The following is a 21,868-nucleotide window of genomic DNA, read 5'->3' as shown; positions in this document are numbered from 1 at the left end:
TACCTCTACTTGTTACCAGTGTTTTTCTACAACCACTAGTTACCGACGTAACTGTAGGCATGTTTCCATTACAGATTTGCGCAAAACTTTGCCGATATGTTATACGTCGATAAAAAAGTATTGCGAAATGACGTTTCCATTAACCGACGTTATGCAACGTAATTAGTTCCTCTCGCGATAAGTCATGGCAGCGGATTTTGGTGGGATTTGGATGGATTTTGGCTTTATTTAATTGAAAGAGGCGTATACATGTATATTTACAGAAGCAGCGTGGAGAGACGCTTCAGAAACGTGTGCAACGCTGCTGAGAGATATATATATATATATATATATATATATATACATATATATATATATATGTGTATATGTATATATGTATATATGTATATATATGTACAGTATATATGTGTATATATGTATATATATGTATATATGTGTATATGTGTATATATATATGTATATATGTGTATATATGTATATATATGTATATATGTATATATATATATATATAACATCAGCTCCGGTGACAGTGTTGGAGCCGTTTCGTGCCACAGATGCGTGCAGTGTACATAGTCTAAACATTAATATCACGGAAAACCCCTTATACTTGAGAACGGCTACATATGAAGTGTTTCTTGGAGTTTATAGCACATTGAAGAAAGATCATATGACTTTTTACATATGCAATGTGACCTGTAAATGTGAAAAATGTCGTTTCCATTGCAGTTTTGCGAAATATTACTTTTTCGAAATGCCTGAAAAACCACCTCATGTGAGCGTAAAAACTTTAATGGGAGTATTTTCAATTCGCAGTTTAAATTTGTGCATCTTGAAGGGTCATGGAAACACAGCTAGTGATGTCTACTCCAAATTAGTCTATTAAACGGCGCTTTGAGAATACTTAATTCTGATTGGTCAGTTGTGCCATCCAATCATCTGACGTCCTAATATTCACCGTCATCCATAGCAGGTTTCTTCTTATTATTGGAGACACGTTTACAGGTAAAATGCTAAAATAATTTTCTCACAAATTAGCATTTCATATACGACTTCACACAACCCCTTTCATATAAATACGAAGAACCTATTTTAATTCATGTAAATGGTTTTCAAATTATATTTACTGGAGCCCAGTTGTGATGATTTCACAAATAGCCGCCAATTACTTTAGTGGGATTTCAAATGGCAATGTGGCCAGAGGCTGTGTGCTTTTCAGTGGAGTGTTTAAGTGCTCTGTTGCTGGGGATCCTTTCACTCTCTCTTTCTCTCCGTGACTGACGGAGGGCAGACAGACCGTAGGGGTCTTGGCCCAGCTTCCATTTGAGAGTGACAAGCTATGTTTTCTCTTCACAATCTGCCAAAAGATCATCGTAGTGTTTACTCTGACAAATACAGATGACTTTGGACATGTTTTCTCTTTCTATCAGCATTGAACTCTTAGTCTCAGAACAACTACATATGGCATACACTATTTCTTTCTGTCTGTTTTAATTTTCAATATAGCTATCTTGAAAAGCAAGCATGATCTGAAAGTGACCTCTAAATGTGTTTTCTTAGTATAAGGCACATCTTGATTTTACCAAATGAGACGTGTTGCTGGGACAAAAATAGTAAACGTGACAGGATTCCCAACACATTAAGCGAAACGGAATACATACATTTTAATTAGAAGCACTAACTATATTATGTAGGTGTTATGAGACAAGCCTAAACTAAACTTAATCTCTATTCACAAATTCAGAACAGGATTGCATTTAAAATCTTTATGTTCTTTATACTGTGTGATGTGAAGCGCTCAGCGGTGCAGTATAAGTGTTAGGGCTGTAGCTTTGAGTTATTTGGTCACTGGCTGCGATAACCCATAGCCATTAACCCCCTTGATAGCCATTCTGAGAGCTGGATAATGATGACCCCCCCACACCATGAGTCTTGAAGACAGGAAAATCTCTCCGAGACAGAGGGATGCACACAGAGACAAAAGCCTTTTCTGTCGACTACTGCGAACGTACAAGAGGAATGAAACACCTGCTGCTGCTTTTCAGTGATTACATTTCATTTTCATGTGAAGCCAAGGCTGGAGTAATTGTTGTCCACTGAGACACAATAAAGCTGGTTAATATGTTTCTCTATCTGGATTCCAGCCCCTTTCCTTCAATACAGTGCAAGTTAATCCACCTTGGGTGAATGATGCTCAAGGTCGTGGCAGGGGCTGCTCTCTCTATTTAGCATCAGAGAGACACTGAATTTGTCTTTATCAGGCTAATGCAGAGCTGCAGTTTCCAGCCCTCCGGTGATGCAGTGTTTCCTCTCTCTGCCATGAAAAGTTTAAAGCTTAACACCCTGGACATTTTGAGACATGAAGTGTGTAATTATCTTAAAGCTTCCGCTAGGAAAAATTGTTCACTACAATGTACAAAACAATTGGCCCAGCAAGATATTACAGTAATATTAATGCTTAAGTGCTGTGATTTTCACTACATTCTGAGATACAAAAAGTGAGAGCGAGTTTGCAAGTGTGATACAAGCAACATTAAGTACCGCGGCAAATATTAAGGTGTGGTCACGTTTACTTTCTTTTGGCAAAATTTTGCAGGTGAAATCCACTCAACCTTGAATTTCATCTCACAGCGATTCTGTCATTGGATGAAAAACAGATAGCCCCGCCCTCAGCCCACACTAAGTGTGCCCACCCACTTTTTTTTCGTGACCTTGGTTATGGGGGGGATTTTTAAAAAGTGTTAGTTAAACAGTTACAAAGAAAGAACCAATCCAACCTGTTACAATGTGAATCACAACATTACAAACTTTGATCTGAAAATTGGAAAAAAGCAGAAGGTACCAAGTACAGCTGTGTCATAATCAAAACAAAAATGATGGATAAATATCAAAATGTTTTCACATTTATTGCAAAATGTGCATATATCCACCGCTTTTTCTGAACGTGGAGGTCTCGCCCAACTAAAAGCATGCGTTACATTTCCAGTGTTTCAAGTCATAGATTAGCAGCTGTTTCTATACCATATTCTATACCATATTAGAATCCCTTACGAAAATTAACCATGGTTTTACTACAAATAAAACCAAAAAAAAAAAAAGGTTACTTCACTTAAACCATGGTAACTACATATTAACCAAGGTTTTGGTATTCTAACCATAGTTCAACCATGGAATTTGTAGTAAAACTGTGGTTTTACAAATAGTAATCAATATGCCAAAAACAAGGTTACTACACTTTTACTATATTAAAACCATGGTTAATTTTCGTAAGGGATCTCGGTGAACACTCAAGAGCAAGTCAATGCATTTGCACTTCAACTGGTTGTGTGCATGTATGAATATCTAGTCTATATCTTATGTAAACTTCATAAGATGCTTTGCTAAACTAACACAATACAACAAGATGAGGCCTTTGGCTAACAAGGCATTTAAAAGGTACTTTAGTTTAAAAACCTGTAATATTGAGGTAATACATATTAAAAACACAAACCAACACATTCTTACCTGTGAAAGGTTATCCCGTTTTTTCGGGAATTTAAATCCCGGCAGTTTTGAGGATTGTTCATTCGAATATTCATTTATTATTATGAAGTTGACGTTGCAAAATGGCGGACGCGTCAACGTGGTTGGATCGGTCCAATGAGGAATCTTCACGATTAGGTCAGTTACCTAATTCACGGCAATATCGACCATACTTGGATGTAAATAACAGATTGCACGTTTAATGTTCTACTGAATATGTTGTTTAATTTTGTTTAATTTATACTGTATAAACTACGGAAAAAAACGTGTGGAAGCTGCTAAATTAAAGCATATACAGAACTTAGTAAGAAGGAAAGGGCAAAATATGTGTTTTGTTTGGTTTAGTGGCATTGTTTACATTCAGTGCCGACTGATGATGCGTCCTGAAAACTACTTATTTTCCTATAATATAAATTTCCATATTTGCCGATAATATAACATTAAATGTATGAAAATTGTTTTAAAAAGCACATAGCGCCTTTTTACAGTGTCACAACCCACCTGTCATAGTTCAGTGGGGGTGTAGATGACATGAAGTGATGAGAGGTTAGCTGCATTGAAAACAGACCAGCAGTCAGGGCGAACTTCGGAGGATTTTGTTCACAAAATTATGAGCACACATTATTTTAACACTTTATTTTATTATTTCACACACATCATTTTAACTTAAACGCTGCAAATCACTGTTTTCTTTTGGCATCATTTATGTAAGGCATTCAGTGCTGGACACAGACAGTTGCTGGTACGCAAAACAAGTAATATACAGGAATTCCTTATGGCGGCAACCAAACATTTTTATATGTAGTTATATTGTAAAGGTTTCAGTTTAATTAATTCAATCTATTGTTACCCCGTTTTAACATGGATTTCTATAGAGACCGGAGCAGGACAGCACCCAAACGTAAGTTAGAATCCATATAGCGGTGCTCATCAGTTACTCAGGAAAAAGGTGGATAAACAAATATTTAAGTATTTTTAGAGCAAATTGATACCGACTTGATTATGTCATTTGCAGTGATTCATGGGCGTGGGTGGGTGTTAAATGTTCTTTTGGCAAGATTTGTTCACTTGTTTCAAATGTCTAATTGGTGATTTCTTTGCAATATAGTTTTCCCACCAGGACTTCTGCTATTAAACACAATTACTTAAAAAATAAGGCAAAATATTGCAGACAGACAACTTCCACAAAAGAATATACAGTTGATTAACTGCCTTGTAGCGCTCAGCATGTCTGACTTTAATGGTTTATAAGTTATGGTTAAAAATCAGTGAAAATGAATGGTTTTACTCTTGGAATGTTGGTGTACCGGGCTGATTGTGAGCTAAAAATGAACATTTTGATTTCTGTCAAAATGTGAAGTGTGAAATTTAATGTGGAGAAATCCACATTTAAATTTCCTATAATTGTCTGTGCACATTAAGCTGGAATAAAGTGTATTTTAACATAAAGAAAATGACACACTTCCGCTTTAAAACATGGTTACAGTGTTGCTGAAGCAATTTGTACGTCAAGAAAGATCTCTCGGATATAACGATTTTCATAAAGAAGCTTGTCTGTTGTGAGTGACATACCATCCTTAACCACAAGGATTCCGAGATTCCCTAAAAATAGACTCCTCTGCATTGTGTTGACTAGTGCAGCTCTCCTACACATATTATTAGATAACACGTCTGAGACAAATCTTTCTGCTCTCAACCTTCTCATCTCGATCTTCCCTCATAATGACTCATTCTCGCAGAAATAAAGCAGGCATGTGGCAACTTGGGCACGCTATTCAGAGCACGCATGTTTAGAATGTCAGGACTCAATGGTTTATTCTTCAAAGCTATTAGGTTCAAACTCTGCAACAAGAAAATGCGGTGCAGCATCGGGAAGGGCTATGTAAGAAAACACCAGCACCTAATTGGTCGTAATTGCCGGGTGCAGGCAGCCAGACTACAGCAAGTGATGAGGGCATCTGAGCTGCGCCACGTCTGAGTCTCAGTATTCTCCCGGCTCCTGCAGAGCTCAGCCTTCTAATGAGAAGAGGAGGACAGACTGAGGAAGTGGTAATTGGATCCTCCCTGTCCTGTCGCCTGGGCATGTGTGGCAATGTGGCTGTGCTTTATTTAGATCCTCTAGGCAAACAGTCTCAGTTCTCCACTTGCCAGCAGCGACCGCAGAGCTTGTGAGAACAAACCACTCCTGCCCATCTTGAGCTCATTCGCTTGCAGAACAGAAGTTTGCTCTCTGCAACTGCATGCCGCGGCTATGCCATTATATTATGGACTAATGAGGCTGTGCCGACATGCTAATTAAAGCAGGCTGCCTGTGCAATTCGTTTGGGATTCTGCTATTTTTGATGATCGTGTAAACAACTACCTTGAATATACTTTTGATCACAGCTTACTTAACACAACCAGACGACGAGGAAGAAACGCAAAAGGCCGTTAAGAAAAAATAGGGTATTTATTGTATGTCGATGTGCTAGCAGATGTATCTCACAAGTGCTTCGTATTGGGGTAAATTCAAGCGAAACAAATAAAAAGGTTGTGCGCTGTTCTCCAGTGTGAGTGTGTGTATCACACTCTGTGTGTGTCCCACAAGTTTGTGTGCGTCCAGCTGCCAAACTCTGTTCTGGAGAGCATCAGTATGATTGACACTCTAGGGAACCTAGGGAGGAAGACAGACGAGAAGATCAGCGCAGGCACACACAGGCAGACTGGATAGGTTAGACTGGTTATTATGGAAGTATGTCGAACTTTAATATGAGGCTTATCAATTTTTGAAATATAAGATAGAGGGTGTGTCTAAAACGTTCAAAATACTGTCTGATTATATTTGAATTTATTATACGTTTTAATCTACAAAGCTATAACAATGTTTTTGTACAAAAAATAACTGGGAATAGTGCAGTACAAATTAAGCATGTTACGAATTTTGGGTGCAATAAGCAAGATTTATATTTTTTATATGTATAATATATCATAATACCTGAGCTACACTTGTTCCTTCCCTATAATGTAGTCAAGGCGTGCCCATTGTGTGCAACAAAGTGTCTACACTGCAAGCGGGTGGCATGACGCAAAAGCAACAAAACTAGGCCACCCCCATTATAATCAATGAAGCTGACTGCAAGACTGTCAGCAGGACAAACACAGCAAAAAGCACCACTTTGAAAGTAAAAAAAAAAAACCACAACAAGCCAAGCTCAGCATTGACGTTTTGGAAGAGGAGGAGTCTCAGGCAACTAATAACAGAAAAAGTCACAGTAAAAAAAAAACAGAGCTCGAAAGTAACTAATAATTTAATTCCAGTTAAAAAAAGTCAGAATGTAACAACTGGTAGTGTACTTCTAATTTCTATTATATACGTCTTTTCTGCTCACCAAGCCTGCATTAATTTAATCCGTAAATTTTTGAAACATTTTTACAATTTAAAATAACTGTTTTCTATTTGAATATATTTTAAAAAGTAATTTATTTCTGTGATTTTAAAGCTGAATTTTGAGCATCATTACTCCAGTTACATGACCCTTCAGAAATCATTCTAAAATTCTGATCTGCTGCTCAAAAATGTTTATTATTATTATTATTATTATGTTGAAAACAGCCGAGTAGGTTTCTTGATGAACGGAACGTTCAGAAGAACAGTATTTATGTGAAATAAAAATATTCTGTAGCATTATAAATGTCTTCATTATCATTTTTGAACAATTTAAAGCATCCTTGATAAATAAAAGTAATCATTTCTATAATTTCTTTCCCAAAAAGAAAAAATATATATAAAGAAACTTTTAAATGGTATAGTGTATAATGTTACAAAGTTTTTTTTATTTCAGATAAATACTTACTTTTATTAATCAAAGAATCCTGAAAGAAAATGTACTCAACTGTTATACATTGATAATAATCATAATAAAAATGTTTCTTGAACAGCAAATCATCATATTAGAATGATTTCTGAAGGATCATGTGACACTGAAGACTGGAGTAATGATGCTGAAAGTTTATCTTTGATCACAGGAATAAATTACATCTTAAAATATATTCAAATAGAAAACAGTTATTTTAATAATAATAAAAAAAAATGTACTGTTTTTGCTGTACTTTGGATCAAATAAATGCAGGCATGGTGAGCAGAAGATGCTTTTTTGAAAAACATTAAAAATCTTACTGTTCAAAAACTTTTGACTAGTAGTGTATATACTTTTAAATATATAAATATACTTTTAAAAGTAACTTTTCTCCAACATAAATTACAGTAATTAAAGGTGAAAGGTATAATTCGCAGCTAAATGTAATTATGATACTAAAGTAATAATAAAAAATATTTTTAAACAATTGTTTAAAAAAAAAAAGATCATCCTGCCTATTAGTTGTGCCACTGTTGCTATGTCAGGTTACATTTCCTGGAAGTTTTAAAGGGATAGTTCACACAAAAATTACAATTTTGTCATTAATTACTCACCTTCATGTTGTTTCAAAACTGTAAGACCTTCGTTCATTTTCGGAACACAAATTAAGATATTTTTGATGAAATCCGAAAGCTTCTGACCCTGCATAGACAGCAACACAACTACCATTTTCAAGGGCCAGAAAGATAGTAAACACATTGTTAAAATAGTCCATGTGACATAAGTGGCTCAACTTTAATTTTATGAAGCTACAAGAATACTTTTTGTGTGCAAAGAAAACAAAAACAACAACTTTATTTAATGTTTTCTTCTCTTCCGTGTCAGTCTCCACCACATGTCCACAAGAGTATCATGACACATGCTTGAGGTGCTGCTGATGCAGTCGTTAATTTTGTTTTCTTTGCGCACAAAAAGTATTCTCGCAGCTTCATATGATGAATCACTGCTGTCACATGGACTGTTAACAAAGTTTTTACTACCTTTCTGGGCCTTGAACGTGGTAGTTGTGTTGCTGTATATTCAGGGTCAGAGAGCTCTGGATTTCATCGAAAATATCTTAATTTATGTCCTGAAGATGAACGAAGGACTTACGGGTTTAGAACGGCATGAAGGTGAGTAATTAATGACAGAATTTTAATTTTTGGGTGAACTATCCCTTTAATTTAATTCACTCTTATATTCTATTTTAATACTACTTTGTTTAAATGAATAAAACCATGTTTAATAATTTTAGATAACAACAACAACACTGCCCAAAAGCATTGTGAGCCTAATTAATCATATAGATCATTGAGTTTACTTTGCTTTTTGGAAATGCAGCACTGGTTGAGATGCTCAAACAAACAGAGCAATGTTTTGATTGTCGCAGTGTCTTTAGGGGAATCAGCCATGAGCAGCTTACTTCTATTTGACTTTGCATATTAAACTGGGATAGGAAAAAATATTACCATTACAAAATTACACACTTCACCTTTAAGTATTTGCATGATAATCTCTAAAGCTCACTTGAATTTGTTTTGCTTAAGAGTTACCTTCTGCGCTTCACAGCACTTGTGTTTTATCAGACAAACCCAAATGTAGAATGAGACATTATTATAGCGGCAGTAATGAGGTCATGTCATTGAGTCAGAACGTCCTGCAATCCCAGCATACCTGGGGTGTGCCGAAGAGACAAAGGGAGTGGACATAGCAGAACAGCAGGACACAGATGTAGCCCCTCCTGGAGGTACACACTCACACTCTCTGCCTCTCTATCCATCTTTGACTCCAGCTGAGCTCTGAAAGGTGTGGAGAGGCCAAGGAGGAAGGATCACGAGAAAGGCATCTCCCATCTCTGAGTGTGCGCTGACAGCTCGCATGGGCTGATCACCAGCATTTTACTGCTCTCGATGCCATCCAGAGCCATCTCGCTGTCCACGCAGAAACGAGACGCCAGGTGCTCCAGATGAGTGCCAGATTTCTGCCAACGCTGCAGTAACACAGGGGACATGAACACATGCGTAAGTTCACAGCATAAAGTATCTTTCATATAATGTGTAGCACACATTTATGCATTTACTTATATGTACGCCTCCCTGTGCAACAAACAAAGCGGATGTTTTCTGATGCTACAGTGTGCCGCATGTCCCTGACGCTGACGTGACAAATGTGACGTGTGGAAACGCTGACATCGGCCTGAGAGTAAAGCCTCTCCTGAGGGGCTGTCTAACACTGGGACTGATACTCATAGAGCTGATGTCAGTGGGTTCCTCCGGGAGCTTTCTAAGTGCGGCCTGATTTATGGTCTGTCACGGATGTCTCCTGCGTTCTCGTCGGGAATGACTGCAGCGGAGGTACCTGCTTGCCGTCGCTGATGTTGCACAGCACGAGCAGGATCTGGGAGGCAGGAAAAGTGGTGGAAACAGACAGACAGTGCTGCTGCTGGCGGATTTGCTGTCCATGGGTGTAGATCCACTCCTGTGTGGGAAAGAACACAGACTTTACTGATACCGACCCAGTGTAGAATTAAATGAAGTAGCAAAAGCAATTTCTTTTTTAAAAGATTACACAGATTATACAGATTGCATGTCATTGCTGTAAATACAAAGATCTTACAGATGTTTTAAATGAATGGTTCACCCAAAAATGAAAATGAGCTTACTCTTAGGTAATCCAAGATGTAGATGAGTTAAAATGGCTTTGTTTTTTTAATTACATGCAGCTTTATGTTTCACAAGATGTCAGTTGATGGACTGGAGTCATGTGGATTATTGTGATGTTTTTTCTCACTCTGACGGCAACCATTTACAGTTTGAGGTCAAAATTTTACATACACCTTGCAGAATCTGCAAAAATGTTAATTATTTTACCAAAATAAGAGGTAATATGCATGCTATTTTTTATTTAGTACTGACCTAGTTGTTCACAAGTCCATTGTTTGTCCTGAACAGTTAAACTGCTGTTCCCACAAATTCTTTGGCATTTTTGTGTATTTGAACCCTTTCCAGCAATGTCTGCATGATTTTGAGATCCATCTTTTCACACTGAGGTGAACTGAGGGACTCATATGCAACAATTACAGAAGGTTCAAATGCTCACTGATGCTCCAGAAGGAAACAATGCACAAGAGCCAAGGGGTGAAAACTTCTTGAATTTGAACATCAATTTAATTTATTTTGTCTTCTGGGAAACATGTAAGTATCTTCTGTAGCTTCTGAAGGGTAGTACTAAATTAAAAAACATATAATATTTAGGTAAAAAAAGAAAAATGTACACCCCTGGCTATTAATGCATTGTTTTTCCTTCTGGAGCATCAGTGAGCATTTGAACCTTCTGTAATTGTTGCATATGAGTCCCTCAGTTCACCTCAGTGTGAAAAGATGGATCGCAAAATCATGCAGTTGTTGGAAAAGGTTCAAATACACAAAAATACTGAAAAACAGAATCTGTGGGACCTGAAGGACTTTTTTGAAGAATAGCGGGCAGTTTAACGGTTCAGGATAAAACAAGGCCTGTGAACAACTATCACTAAACAAAACAAACAAAAACACAGCTGTGGATCATTCAGGTAACAACACAGTATTAAGAATCAAGCGTATGTAAACTTTTGAACAGGGTAATTTTTATAAATTCAACTGTTATTTTCTCTTGTGGATTATATGTAAACATCTTTTATGTAATATATCTTTTTCAGGTCAGTACTAAATAAAAAAACAACAACACACATTTTGTATGATCCCTCTTATTTTGGTAAATAATTAACATTTTGCAGATTCTGCAAGGTGTATGTAAACTTTTGACTTCAACTGTACTGCAGAGGATCCATTGGTGAACAAGTGATATAATGGCAAATATCTCCACAACAAACTCATCTACTTCGTGGATGGCCTGAGGGTAAGTAAATTTCCAGCAATTTTTTTTGGTTAAACAATTCCTTTAAAATGTTGTGACAGTTTGGACTGATACCAAATAATTCTTTAAAATGGAAAACTAAATAAATGTCTTTAATAAGATCTTCTAGTTTATTAGCTTCGTTTGTAGGTTTGCATTTACATTACATTTATGCATTTAGCAGACACTCATCCAAAGCGATTTATAATAGAAGAACATAAGCAATTCATCACAGAGCCAACAATATTCATAGTATAGAATGCCGTATTTATTAGAAAACTAGATTAGGAAACAAGCTAGAGCATTTACAGACTTGTTCATTTAAAGATGTCTGCTCTCATATGTCAGCTCTACTTAAATGGTAAACGGATAGAGAGAGAGAGAGAGAATGTTGGAAGAAAACACTTTTTGCTTCTCTTTGAGAAGGTGGTCTCATTTGCTGTTCTGAGACATGTAGGGAGAGAATGACGCATGAGGGCAGTGCGCAAATGTGCTTTTGTGAGCCATGCTGATGAACCACTTCCCATCTGGTGAGTCTTACAGACGCTTAACAAGGTCACACGCAGCAGGCAGCAGGGAAACATGCTCTTGTGGTGTTATGAACACACTTAAGTGCTCTGAAATCACTTTTGTGGTGTTCCGGCCCCAAATCTACTGTCTACCATCATCATAGGCTTCATAATTTAGAGAATAAACATCTGAAAAATGCACCTTTTCTACAGTGCACAGAGGAACATAACAGAGAATCAGTTCGATAAACAGTGTCTGAGCTGAATTAGAGTCTATAGCAGTGGCTTTGGCTGAAATATATTCTCAAGTTTAAGAATTGGTTCTCTTTGCATTTTTGAGCTAGATGGAGTTTTTCCATCATGATCTATGAAATAAAAAGAAAAAAACAGCTCAAATCCAAAAATCCAAATTTCAATTCTGTAACATGGACAGCATTTAAAATCCAGAATTTTGATATACTATAATAGCCATTCTCTATTCAGTTCTGAAAGACGCAGGATTGTGTTATATTTCTTCCAGGCTCATGCGCAGGTGAGGGAGCCATGAAGGGTGACAGTAGGGCAGATTAGCTGCTCAGAGACCAGAGGGCACCTCTTTGTTTAATATAATTACACAGCAGTGCACAAATGTGACCTGAATTAAATCCCATTACCCCGCTGTAAAAGCTGCCCTTTCAACATGCCCCTGGTTGCACAGCATTTAATGTAATCTAGCATCTCAAAGTCGCAGCCTAACCGTGTGAGATGTCACTGATTCCTGGCGTGAGAGTAAAGACGCACACTACCTTTGCTCCTCTTTTGATCTTCACCTAACTGTTCAGCAGAATATGTGACCATGTGCTTTAAGGCAAGATAAAAACCCAGTGGTTTTTATTCAATCCTTAAAAATACGGGTTGATGTCTGCAGAGCTGACAAGGTAAAACGGGTTTTGTTTTACACTACCATTGAGAAATCTGAACCAAAGTATGTTTTAGACTTTTCACTAAAACCCTAAAGAATCATATCAACTTGTGGAAAATGGGCATCCGATGACCCCTTTAAATGATATGGAAAAACAAAGTTGATCTTTTAATACTTCAAGCATGGTTTTTATGATATTATGCCAGAGAGTCTTGTACCTGGTTGGCTGCTGGTACGTCTTTGGTGATGCTGCAGGGTGCCAGTGTGAGCACTGGGAGATCCTGACCTTCGACTATTCGAGATTCTAAACAGTTCTGTCTCTGCCGGATCACACCAGACTTCGCATCTGAATCATCAGGAACTCTGGATTTGGTGAATGAAACACCACAGTGTTATGACAACAAATACCTCACAGAAAAGAGTGGGAAAAATCCAAAAATTAAAATTACCCCATGATTTACTTACCCTAAAACCATCCTAGGTGTTTATGACTTTCGTTTTTCAGACGGATATAATTGGAGAAATATTAAAAAATATCCTGGCTCTTCCGAGCTTTATAATGGCAGTGAATGGGCGTTGAGATTTTGAAGTCCAATAAAGTTCATCTATCCATCATAAAAAAAGTGCTCCACACAGCTCCAGGGGTTAATAAAGGCCTTCTAAAGTGAATTGATGCATTTGTGTTAGAAAAATATCAGTTTTTAAAACTCTAAATTGTAATCTCTAGCATGCGCGTTCACAAGAGAGTGGCGTTCCAGCAGATGACGTAGGACGTAGGTGAGCACGGTAACGAACGCCAGAGTAACGCGCGAAAGTGCAGAAAAGAGCAAAACACTGGTCATGAATTAAAAGTACAAAATGAGGATTTATAAAGAAAAATGACAGAGGATTTTGATATAAGCCAAGAGGAGACTAAAACAAAGGAAACTTTGCTTTCTTTGCTCCTGTGAACAAAACTTGGTTTTTGCAAGACTAGCATATTTTCACAGGAGCTTACGCTACGCCTACGTCCTACGTCATTGACTTAAACGCCACTTTCTTGTAAACACGTGTATGACAGTTAATGGAAACTAGAGTTTATAAAGATTCTTACAAAAAAAGCATTGATTTGCTTCAGAAAGCCACTATTAACACCCCAGAACTGTGCGGAGTACTTCTTATGATGGATGAACACACTTTATTGGACTTCTCTAACAAAATACCCATTTAAAAGGTTGGAAGAGCCAGGACTTTTTTTAATATAACTCCAGCTGTATTCGTCTGAAAGAAGAAAGTCATATACTCCTAGGATGGATCAAGGGTAAGTAAATCATGGAGTAATTTTTATTTTTGGGTGAACTATCCCTTTAAATATCTCATCTTAAATATCTTGTTTCTCATAGGAAGCAAAAAGCAGCAAATAAAAAAAGTCTGGGACAACATTTCTTATCACATACTTCCAAAACCAATTTATATGGTATATGTGATCCATGTTCATTTTATTTCTTTGTACTCAATTTCAATTCTCACTGGTGTCTATTTTTATGAAATGAGGCATAAAAAGGAAGCATAAAAAATTTATTGACCAAATTAAAAACTGAACGAAACATAATTGGGAACTTTTTATCTCCTAAATTGCGAGAGCAAAATCTAAATGTTTAATGTTTTTTTTTGTTTGTTTTAAATAATTAAGCTTTTGTCAGTTTCACTATTCAATAAAAACGTCTGCAAAAAGTGCATTAACATTGACTAATTTAGATGCCGAATTAATGAAAATGACACAAGGACAAAAATACTGAATGCATGTGAAATCTGCCATGGTGGGTGGAAAATCTTTCCCTCGAGAGAGAGATGAGAGCAACTAGTGTACAACAAAACAGCTTTAGACATAGAGGGGCCATTCACTGCCATGCTAAATAATAACATGGCACTTTGCAATCATCAATCACCATCCACAGACACTCAGATACACACACTGCGCTGACTCCTCAACTCACTTGAGCTCTGGATAGACATTGTCCAGATACCACTTGAAGGATTTGCACTTGAGACTCTTGCGGAGCTCCTGCCTGCCGTGAATGCTGATAAGAGAGGAAGAGAATGAGCGGAATAAGAGATGAATCTTTTCCCTAATGCCTCCCTATTATAGATACACACATAAACACACGCATGCTATCAGTCACTCACTCTCCATAGGATTTTCCCCTAGCAGCCGGTCGAGCCGAGTAGTAGAACAGTTTGAACTCATCCATCCAAACCTCAGCAGTCCTTCTGGTGTTCCTGAGACAGAAAGAGCATTGAATGTGAACACAGAAGTGTGCTATACTGAACACTTCACTCAAAGATACACACTTCAGTTTCAAGAAGATCGTTCGGATGACCTGCCAATTTATCAGTAGAGCTACTCAAAATATTGCTTGTACAGACAGGTACTGAACAGACTTGCAACTGCAATGCTGAAGAAAATCTGAGCGGAAAATTCGCTAGGGTGTTGTGGGTGTTTGTCAGGCCATTGCTATGTGGTTGCTAAGGTATTCAGAGCTTGTGTTACCAGTATGCCATGCAATTGCAAGGGTGGTTCATACTGGCTAAAGTCAAAAGATCGTACATATGGCTCCCTGTAAGATTTTTTTTACACATTAAAAGTCCAGTTACTTAGAAAACTAACAACACATTTCTCTTCAAAAAGCTGCACAGCTGGAGCTCTCATTCATGTGTATGCCACAAACATAGCAGGATGAATTACAAAGCAAAGTGTAATACTAAAGGTTAGCGGTTTAGTACAAGATACTTTATATTTTGTAAACAATTATAAGTGGATGCTTCCTCATAACAGAAAAAATTCCACATCCAGGTGGATTTTAGTATTTCTAAAAAGCTTTATTTGCAGGGCTGCATATTAAAAACTTTGTATATTGTTTTATTTAGTTTTAAGCAGCTATTTCCTTTAATTCAAATATTAAAGGAGACGTCCGCTTCCAAAACAAAGATGCACATATAATGTACTCACCCCCTTGTCATCCAAGATGTTCACGTCTTTCTTTCTTCAGTTGTAAGTAAATTGTTTTTTGAGGAAAACATTTCAGCCTTTTCTCCATATAACGGACTGCTATGGTGCCCCGATTTTGAACTTCCAAAATGCAGTTTAAATGCGGCTTCAGACGATCCCAAATGTGATTGTAAATGATCCCAGCTGAGAAAGAAGGGTCTTATCTAGCGTAACGATCGGTTATTTTCAGAAAAATAATACATACTTTTTAATGCCAAACGTTTTTGTTCCGGTTCATGACAGTTAGGGAATGTCAAAAAACTCCCATCTCATGTTCTCCCTCAACTTCAAAATCGCCCTATATCACTGTTTTACCTTTTTTGTTAAGGGTGTTTGATCTTCTTTGCATGTTCACTTTGCAAAGACTGGGTCGGTACTTCTGCAGCGATGTAGGATGATTTTGAAATTATTTTTGAAGTTGAGGGAGAAAATACGATCAGAGTTTTATGACATACCCTTACTGTCTTGAGTCAGAACACACAGAGTTCAGGGAGAGAAAGGCAAGACGAACATTTGAGATTAAAAAGTATTTAAATTGTATGTTTTTAATGAAAATAACCGATCGTTAGGCTAGATAAGACCCTTCTTCCTCAGCTGGGATTGTTTACAACCGCATTTGGGATCGTTTGAAGCCGCATTTAAACTGCCTTTTGGAAGTTCAAAATCAGGGCACCATAGCAGTCCATTATATGGAGAAAAACGCAGAAATGTTTTCCTCAAAAAACATAATTTCTTTACGACTGAAGAAAGAAAGACATGAACATCATGGATGACAAGGGGGTGAGTACATTATATGTGAATCTTTTTGGAAGTGGACTTCTCCTTTAAATAAAGGCATAAATAAATGTACAAATAAATAAAGTAGCTTACACCGATTTGCCAAAGTACAAACAAAGTAGTGGCATGATTGCTGCCGACAACTGTAGAATTGATATTCAGAGGGAGTGATGGTGTTATATACACATCAGTGACTTATTTCTGTATCAAAACTGGTCATGTATTGCATGTCTCAGTTTGGCAAGACATTTTATTACAGGCTATGCACTAAAAACTACACCTAAACAAACCACATCTGATTGTTATATATCTAACATAACTCTGCTAACAGATGTGAAAGGACACGGTTCTTAAGAGTATCTAGTAAAGCCAGCTAATGCCTTCAGCAATTATTCATTAGCGCCTCTGAACTATATGAGGAAACAGATTTTGTTGACTGAGCACACTGCATAGCAATTCAGATTCAGAAAGAATGTTGTGCTATGCCCTTAATATTTCATACGGTTTCATGCTGAGGTTTTTCCCTGGAGGCGAAACGTGATAAAAGCAAACAAATTTTACACAGCAGATTTTCTTCCAGGCAGAAGTTGGAGCATTATCTCTATCTTCGGAAAGGAAAATCCGACAAATAACATAGGAAACATTCAACAGAGATAAAAATAAAAAAGATTAACATATATTCAAATGTACAGGTTGACAACCCCCAAGGACAACACAAGGTCTTCTGATGTTAACAAAAAGTGTTGCATCCTTTATCGACAGGAATATATTATTAAAAACTCAGCTGTGCTGCACATGAATTAATATTATAAGTATGTGCACTTCTCAGGACTCTTACTTTATGTAGGTGTTGGCATTGCCCTCTGGGAAGATGTAAGGATGTTTCTTGCGGAATACGTGGCCGACCCTGCTACAGGGAATGATTTCTAGGCTTCCTCCACACATCCATACTCTAAAAGAAATCTCTACAAACACAACACAATAAACAACACTCACAGTGTGCTATACAGTATTTTAATAACATTATGGCATTATATTGACAGTTTTAAGTCAGTAAGATTATTTTTTTTAACCAAGACTACACTTATTTGTATGGAAGCCCGTTTCTCAGTGTTGTGTCACATAAACTCGCAATTCTGACTTTTTTTCAGAATTATGAGATACAAACTGCAATTGCAAATTATAAAGTCGAGTTCTGAGGAGAAAAAAAGACTGATATGTTCACAAAATTGCAAGTTGATATCTCACAATTCTGACTTAATAACTCACAATTGTCAGTTTATATCACATAATTCAGACTTTATTTCTCATAATTGCAACTTTATATCTCAGAATTCTGGCTTTATAACTCGCAATTGCGAGTTTATATCATGCAATTGTGAGTTTATATCACACAGTTATGACTTTATTTCTCAGAATTGCGACTTTATAACTCGCAATTGTGAGTTTATATCTTACAATTCTGAGGAAAAAAAGTCAGAATTGTGAGATAAGTTGCAATAACCTTTTTTTTCTTTTTATTCAGTGGCAGAAATGGGCTTCCATTTGTCTGATTAAAAATACAGTAAAACTAATATTTAAAAATTTTACAATGTATTTATTTATATGATAACAATGCTGAATTTGAATCAGCATCATTATTCAAGTCTTCAGTGTCACAAGATCCTTCAGAAATCATTCTAATATGCTGATTTGGCATTCAAGAAATATTTCTTATTGTTGAAAACAGTGATATCAGTTCATTTTTTGTAGAAACTGATACATTTCAGCATTTAAAATAGAAATCTTTTGTAATTAGAAATGTTTTTACTGTCATTTTCAATCAATTTAATGCTGAATAAAAGTAGTAAAAAATCTTACTGACCCCAAACAGTAGACTATATTGCAGAAATGTATTAAATTCATGTGACTTATGTCATGTAGAGTGAAATAACTTGCTGACATGTGTATATGTGATTTACAGTAGCCCTCTAGGATACAACTTCACTCTTGCGCCAAGAATTAGATCATACGGTTGAAATCTCCTGTCTAAATATGCCATTGCCCAATGCTCATTTGCAATTATGAGCACAGTACCCTACTTAAGTCTGAATAAACCAGCTCCAGTCTAATTCTGTCACATATGCATGGTTAATGATGGTTTAACTCAGTGCAGGGAGAATCATCCTATTCCCCACAGTGCAATGCTCTTAAAGGAGAAGTTTACTTTCAGAACAAAAATTTACAGATAATTTACTCACCCCCTTGTCATCCAAGATGTTCATGTCTTTCTCTCTTCAGTCATAAAGAAATTATGTTATGTCAGGATTTCTCTCCATATAGTGGAGGTCTATGATGACCCTGAGTTTGAACTTCCAAAATGCAGTTTAAATGGAGCTTCAAGGGGCTTTAAATGATCCCAGCCGAGGAAGAAGGGTCTCATCTAGCAAAACGATCAGTTATTTTCTTAAAATAATTGACAATTTATATATGTTTTAACCCCAAATGCTCATCTTGTCTAGCTCTGGGTGAACTCTTTATATTCTGGTTCATGACAGGTAGGGTAGGTCTAAAAACTCCCATCTCATTTTCTTCTCTAACTTCAAAATCATCCTCCACGTTTCAGAAGTACCGATCCAGTGTTTACAAAGTAAACATGCAAAGAAGATTAAACGCCCTTTGAGGTAAAAAAGGTAAAACAGTGATATAGGACGATTTTGAAGTTGGAGAAGAAAATGAGATGGGAGTTTTTAGACCTACCCTAACTGTCATGAACTGGAATACACACAGAGCTATTCAAAATGAGCATTTGAGGTTAAAAGGTACATAAATTGTCAATTTGTTTGGAAAATAACCGATCGTTTCATTAGATAAGACTCTTTTTCCTTGGCTGGGATAGTTTAGAACCTTTGAAGCTGCATTTAAACTGCATTTTGGATGTTTTGGGGGCACCATAGAAGTCCACTACATGGAGAAAAATCCTGAAATGGTTTCCTCAAAAAACATAATGTCTTTACGACGGAGGAAAGAAACACATAAACATCTTGGATGACAAGAAGGTTAAGTAAATTATCTGTAAATGTTTGTTCTGAAAGTGAACTTCTCCTTTAAGAATTTTACAGAGCCACAGCAGTTAAATAAAGGCACCCAAATATGGTTTGAGAAAACTGATTCCAAAGCTATTTCTAAGTTCAAATGTCATTGCGTGCCATTTCCTCCCTGTGATGAGACAACAACTCTTAAGTTTCCTCTGTCAGAGCTTGATCGGGTAAGGAAAGTGATTGAGGCTTACGCGCCGTCAGACAGGTGCTCTCATGCATAGTAATAACTCACCGAAGTTCTCCCCTCCCCAGATGTCCATGGCTGTGTCATATTTTCCCAAGCGATTGAACCAGGATCTGTCAATCACAAAAAGTCCTCCTGCGATGATGGGCGTTCTGAGGTTTGAAAAAGAGAGAGAAAAAAGAGTGAACATTAAGTCTTGACACTAAACACTTCAATCCAGGTGACTGCTTAAAATACTGCTGTCACTCAGGATTGATGTAGGAAAACATTTCTTCTTGAATGTGGTTTGGTTGGAGAGTCTTGGAACGAGGACAGAGAATAAAAGGTCACAGAAGTGCGGGTGTGTGTGCAACAGTGCAGCCCAGTTCTCATTCTCCTGATGAAGCTTAGCTTGCCCTTCAAAGTCACTGTTACCCAGAGAGCTGCTTCAAACGCTAAGGACACTGGAGGAAACGGCTTCGGTATTATCGGAAGCATTTGAATTCCATCAGCCGTAATCTCTCATTGTGAAGTGGTAGGACGCATTGTTTCATCTGCCGTTCCTCAGGGCCTCTCACGTACTTTCATTTCAGATTCATTTACTTTTCACACAATTGTTCTCATTTTGTTTTAAAAGGCAGAAACAAAGCCCAAAAGCTTTAACAATTGGGCTCAGTAAATGAGTGGAAAGTGGACAAGCCTGTCAAGGGTTTCATAGATGAGAGAGTACAAATGAATCATTGCAGTAAAATTAATTTCTAGGAAAAAGGTAAGTTATTGTCAGATTTGTAAGTATGTAGAAATCATCATCAGATTGCTTGGAAAAATAATAGTGCACATCTCCTTGACTGGAGATGATTGGAGATGTCCCTAGCACAAACATGTGGAACAAATACGAGTTTGAACAGATCTTAATCCCAAATATGAGAAACATTAATACTGATGTTTGCTTTTCAAAACACCACTTATAATAACTGTCTTATGTGAGGCTCATATAGGAACTACTTTTAGTATCACCAAACCAACTCTGGATTTTAACTGCATACCTCTGCTGCATTTGGAAAATTTTACTGTACATACATTAACATTAAAAAGTCTGGAGTCAGTAAGATTAGTTTTTTTTTTTTTAAAGAAATACTACTACTACTACTTTTATACATCAAGGAGGCATTAAATTGATACAAAGTAAGAGTAAAGACAGTTATAATGTTACAAAAGATTTCTACTTTAATAAATTTGTACTTTTCTATTCATCCAAGAATCTGGAGGGAAAAAACTATTACAGTTTTTCACAGAAATATTAAGATATTTTCAACTTTGATAATAATAAGAAATGTTTCTTGAGCAACAAATCAGCATATTAGAATTATTTCTGAAAGATCTGGCTGAAGAAAATTCAGGTTTGTCATCAAAGGAATAAATATATTAAAATATGTTAAAATAGAAAACAATTATTTTAAATTGTAATATTACTATTACAGTCTTTACTGCTTTTATCTAATGAATGCAGCTTTGGTGAGCATAACTATGGAAGCCCGTTTTTGCCACTGAATAAAAAAATAAATAAAGGTAATTGTGACTTTTTATCTCACAATTCTGACTTTTTATGTCACAATTCTGACTTTTTTCTCGTAATTGCAAGTTTACATCTTGCAATTCTGACCTTTTTTTCAGAATTACGTGATACAAACTCGCAATTCTAAGAACATATCAGTCTTTCTTCCCCCTCAAAATTGGACTTTATAACTTGCAATTGCAAGTTTGTATCGCACAATTCTAAAAACAGTCAGAATTTCATGAAGATAGTCAGAATTGCCCAATTGTGAAAAATAAAGTCATAATTGTGAGATACAAACTCGCATTTGTGAGAAAAAAGTCAGAATCGCAAGTTATCTCACAATTATGACTTTATTTCTTGCAATTGTGAATTTATATCATGCAATTCTGAGAAAAAAAGTCAGAATTTGGAGTTTATATCTCACAATTTTTACTTTATAACTCGCAGTTGTAAGTTTATATCCACAATTCTGATAAAAAAAGTCAGAATTGTTCGTTTTTATCTTTCAATTCTGACTTTATTTCTCACAATTGTGAATATATATCTCACAATTCTGACAAAAAAGTC

General features: G+C 36.5%; 1 protein-coding gene across 2 annotated transcripts in view; it reads right to left on the bottom strand.

Moving 5' to 3' along the window:
* Positions 1 to 5,949: 5,949 nt before the first annotated feature.
* galnt14 (UDP-N-acetyl-alpha-D-galactosamine:polypeptide N-acetylgalactosaminyltransferase 14 (GalNAc-T14)) overlaps positions 5,950 to 21,868 on the bottom strand; it is a 46,352-nt gene continuing 30,433 nt past the window's right edge. The window contains exons 9-16 of one of the 2 annotated variants that reach the window (XM_051139337.1): positions 19,813 to 19,916; positions 17,339 to 17,465; positions 14,862 to 14,954; positions 14,672 to 14,755; positions 12,914 to 13,058; positions 9,753 to 9,872; positions 9,069 to 9,384; positions 5,950 to 6,172 (exon numbers count right to left, since the gene is read on the bottom strand). In XM_051139337.1, the coding sequence (XP_050995294.1) occupies positions 9,226 to 9,384; positions 9,753 to 9,872; positions 12,914 to 13,058; positions 14,672 to 14,755; positions 14,862 to 14,954; positions 17,339 to 17,465; positions 19,813 to 19,916 (832 nt within the window). In that variant the 3' untranslated portion in view covers positions 5,950 to 6,172; positions 9,069 to 9,225. The remainder of the gene's footprint in view (positions 6,173 to 9,068; positions 9,385 to 9,752; positions 9,873 to 12,913; positions 13,059 to 14,671; positions 14,756 to 14,861; positions 14,955 to 17,338; positions 17,466 to 19,812; positions 19,917 to 21,868) is intronic. The other variant, XM_051139338.1, reaches the window with a different exon arrangement.

The sequence above is a fragment of the Labeo rohita genome, chromosome 20, assembly GCF_022985175.1.
Source record: "Labeo rohita strain BAU-BD-2019 chromosome 20, IGBB_LRoh.1.0, whole genome shotgun sequence".
Lineage (NCBI taxonomy): Eukaryota > Metazoa > Chordata > Actinopteri > Cypriniformes > Cyprinidae > Labeo > Labeo rohita.
Note: the sequence above shows the minus strand (reverse complement) of the source record. Positions and strands in the feature narration are given on the sequence as shown.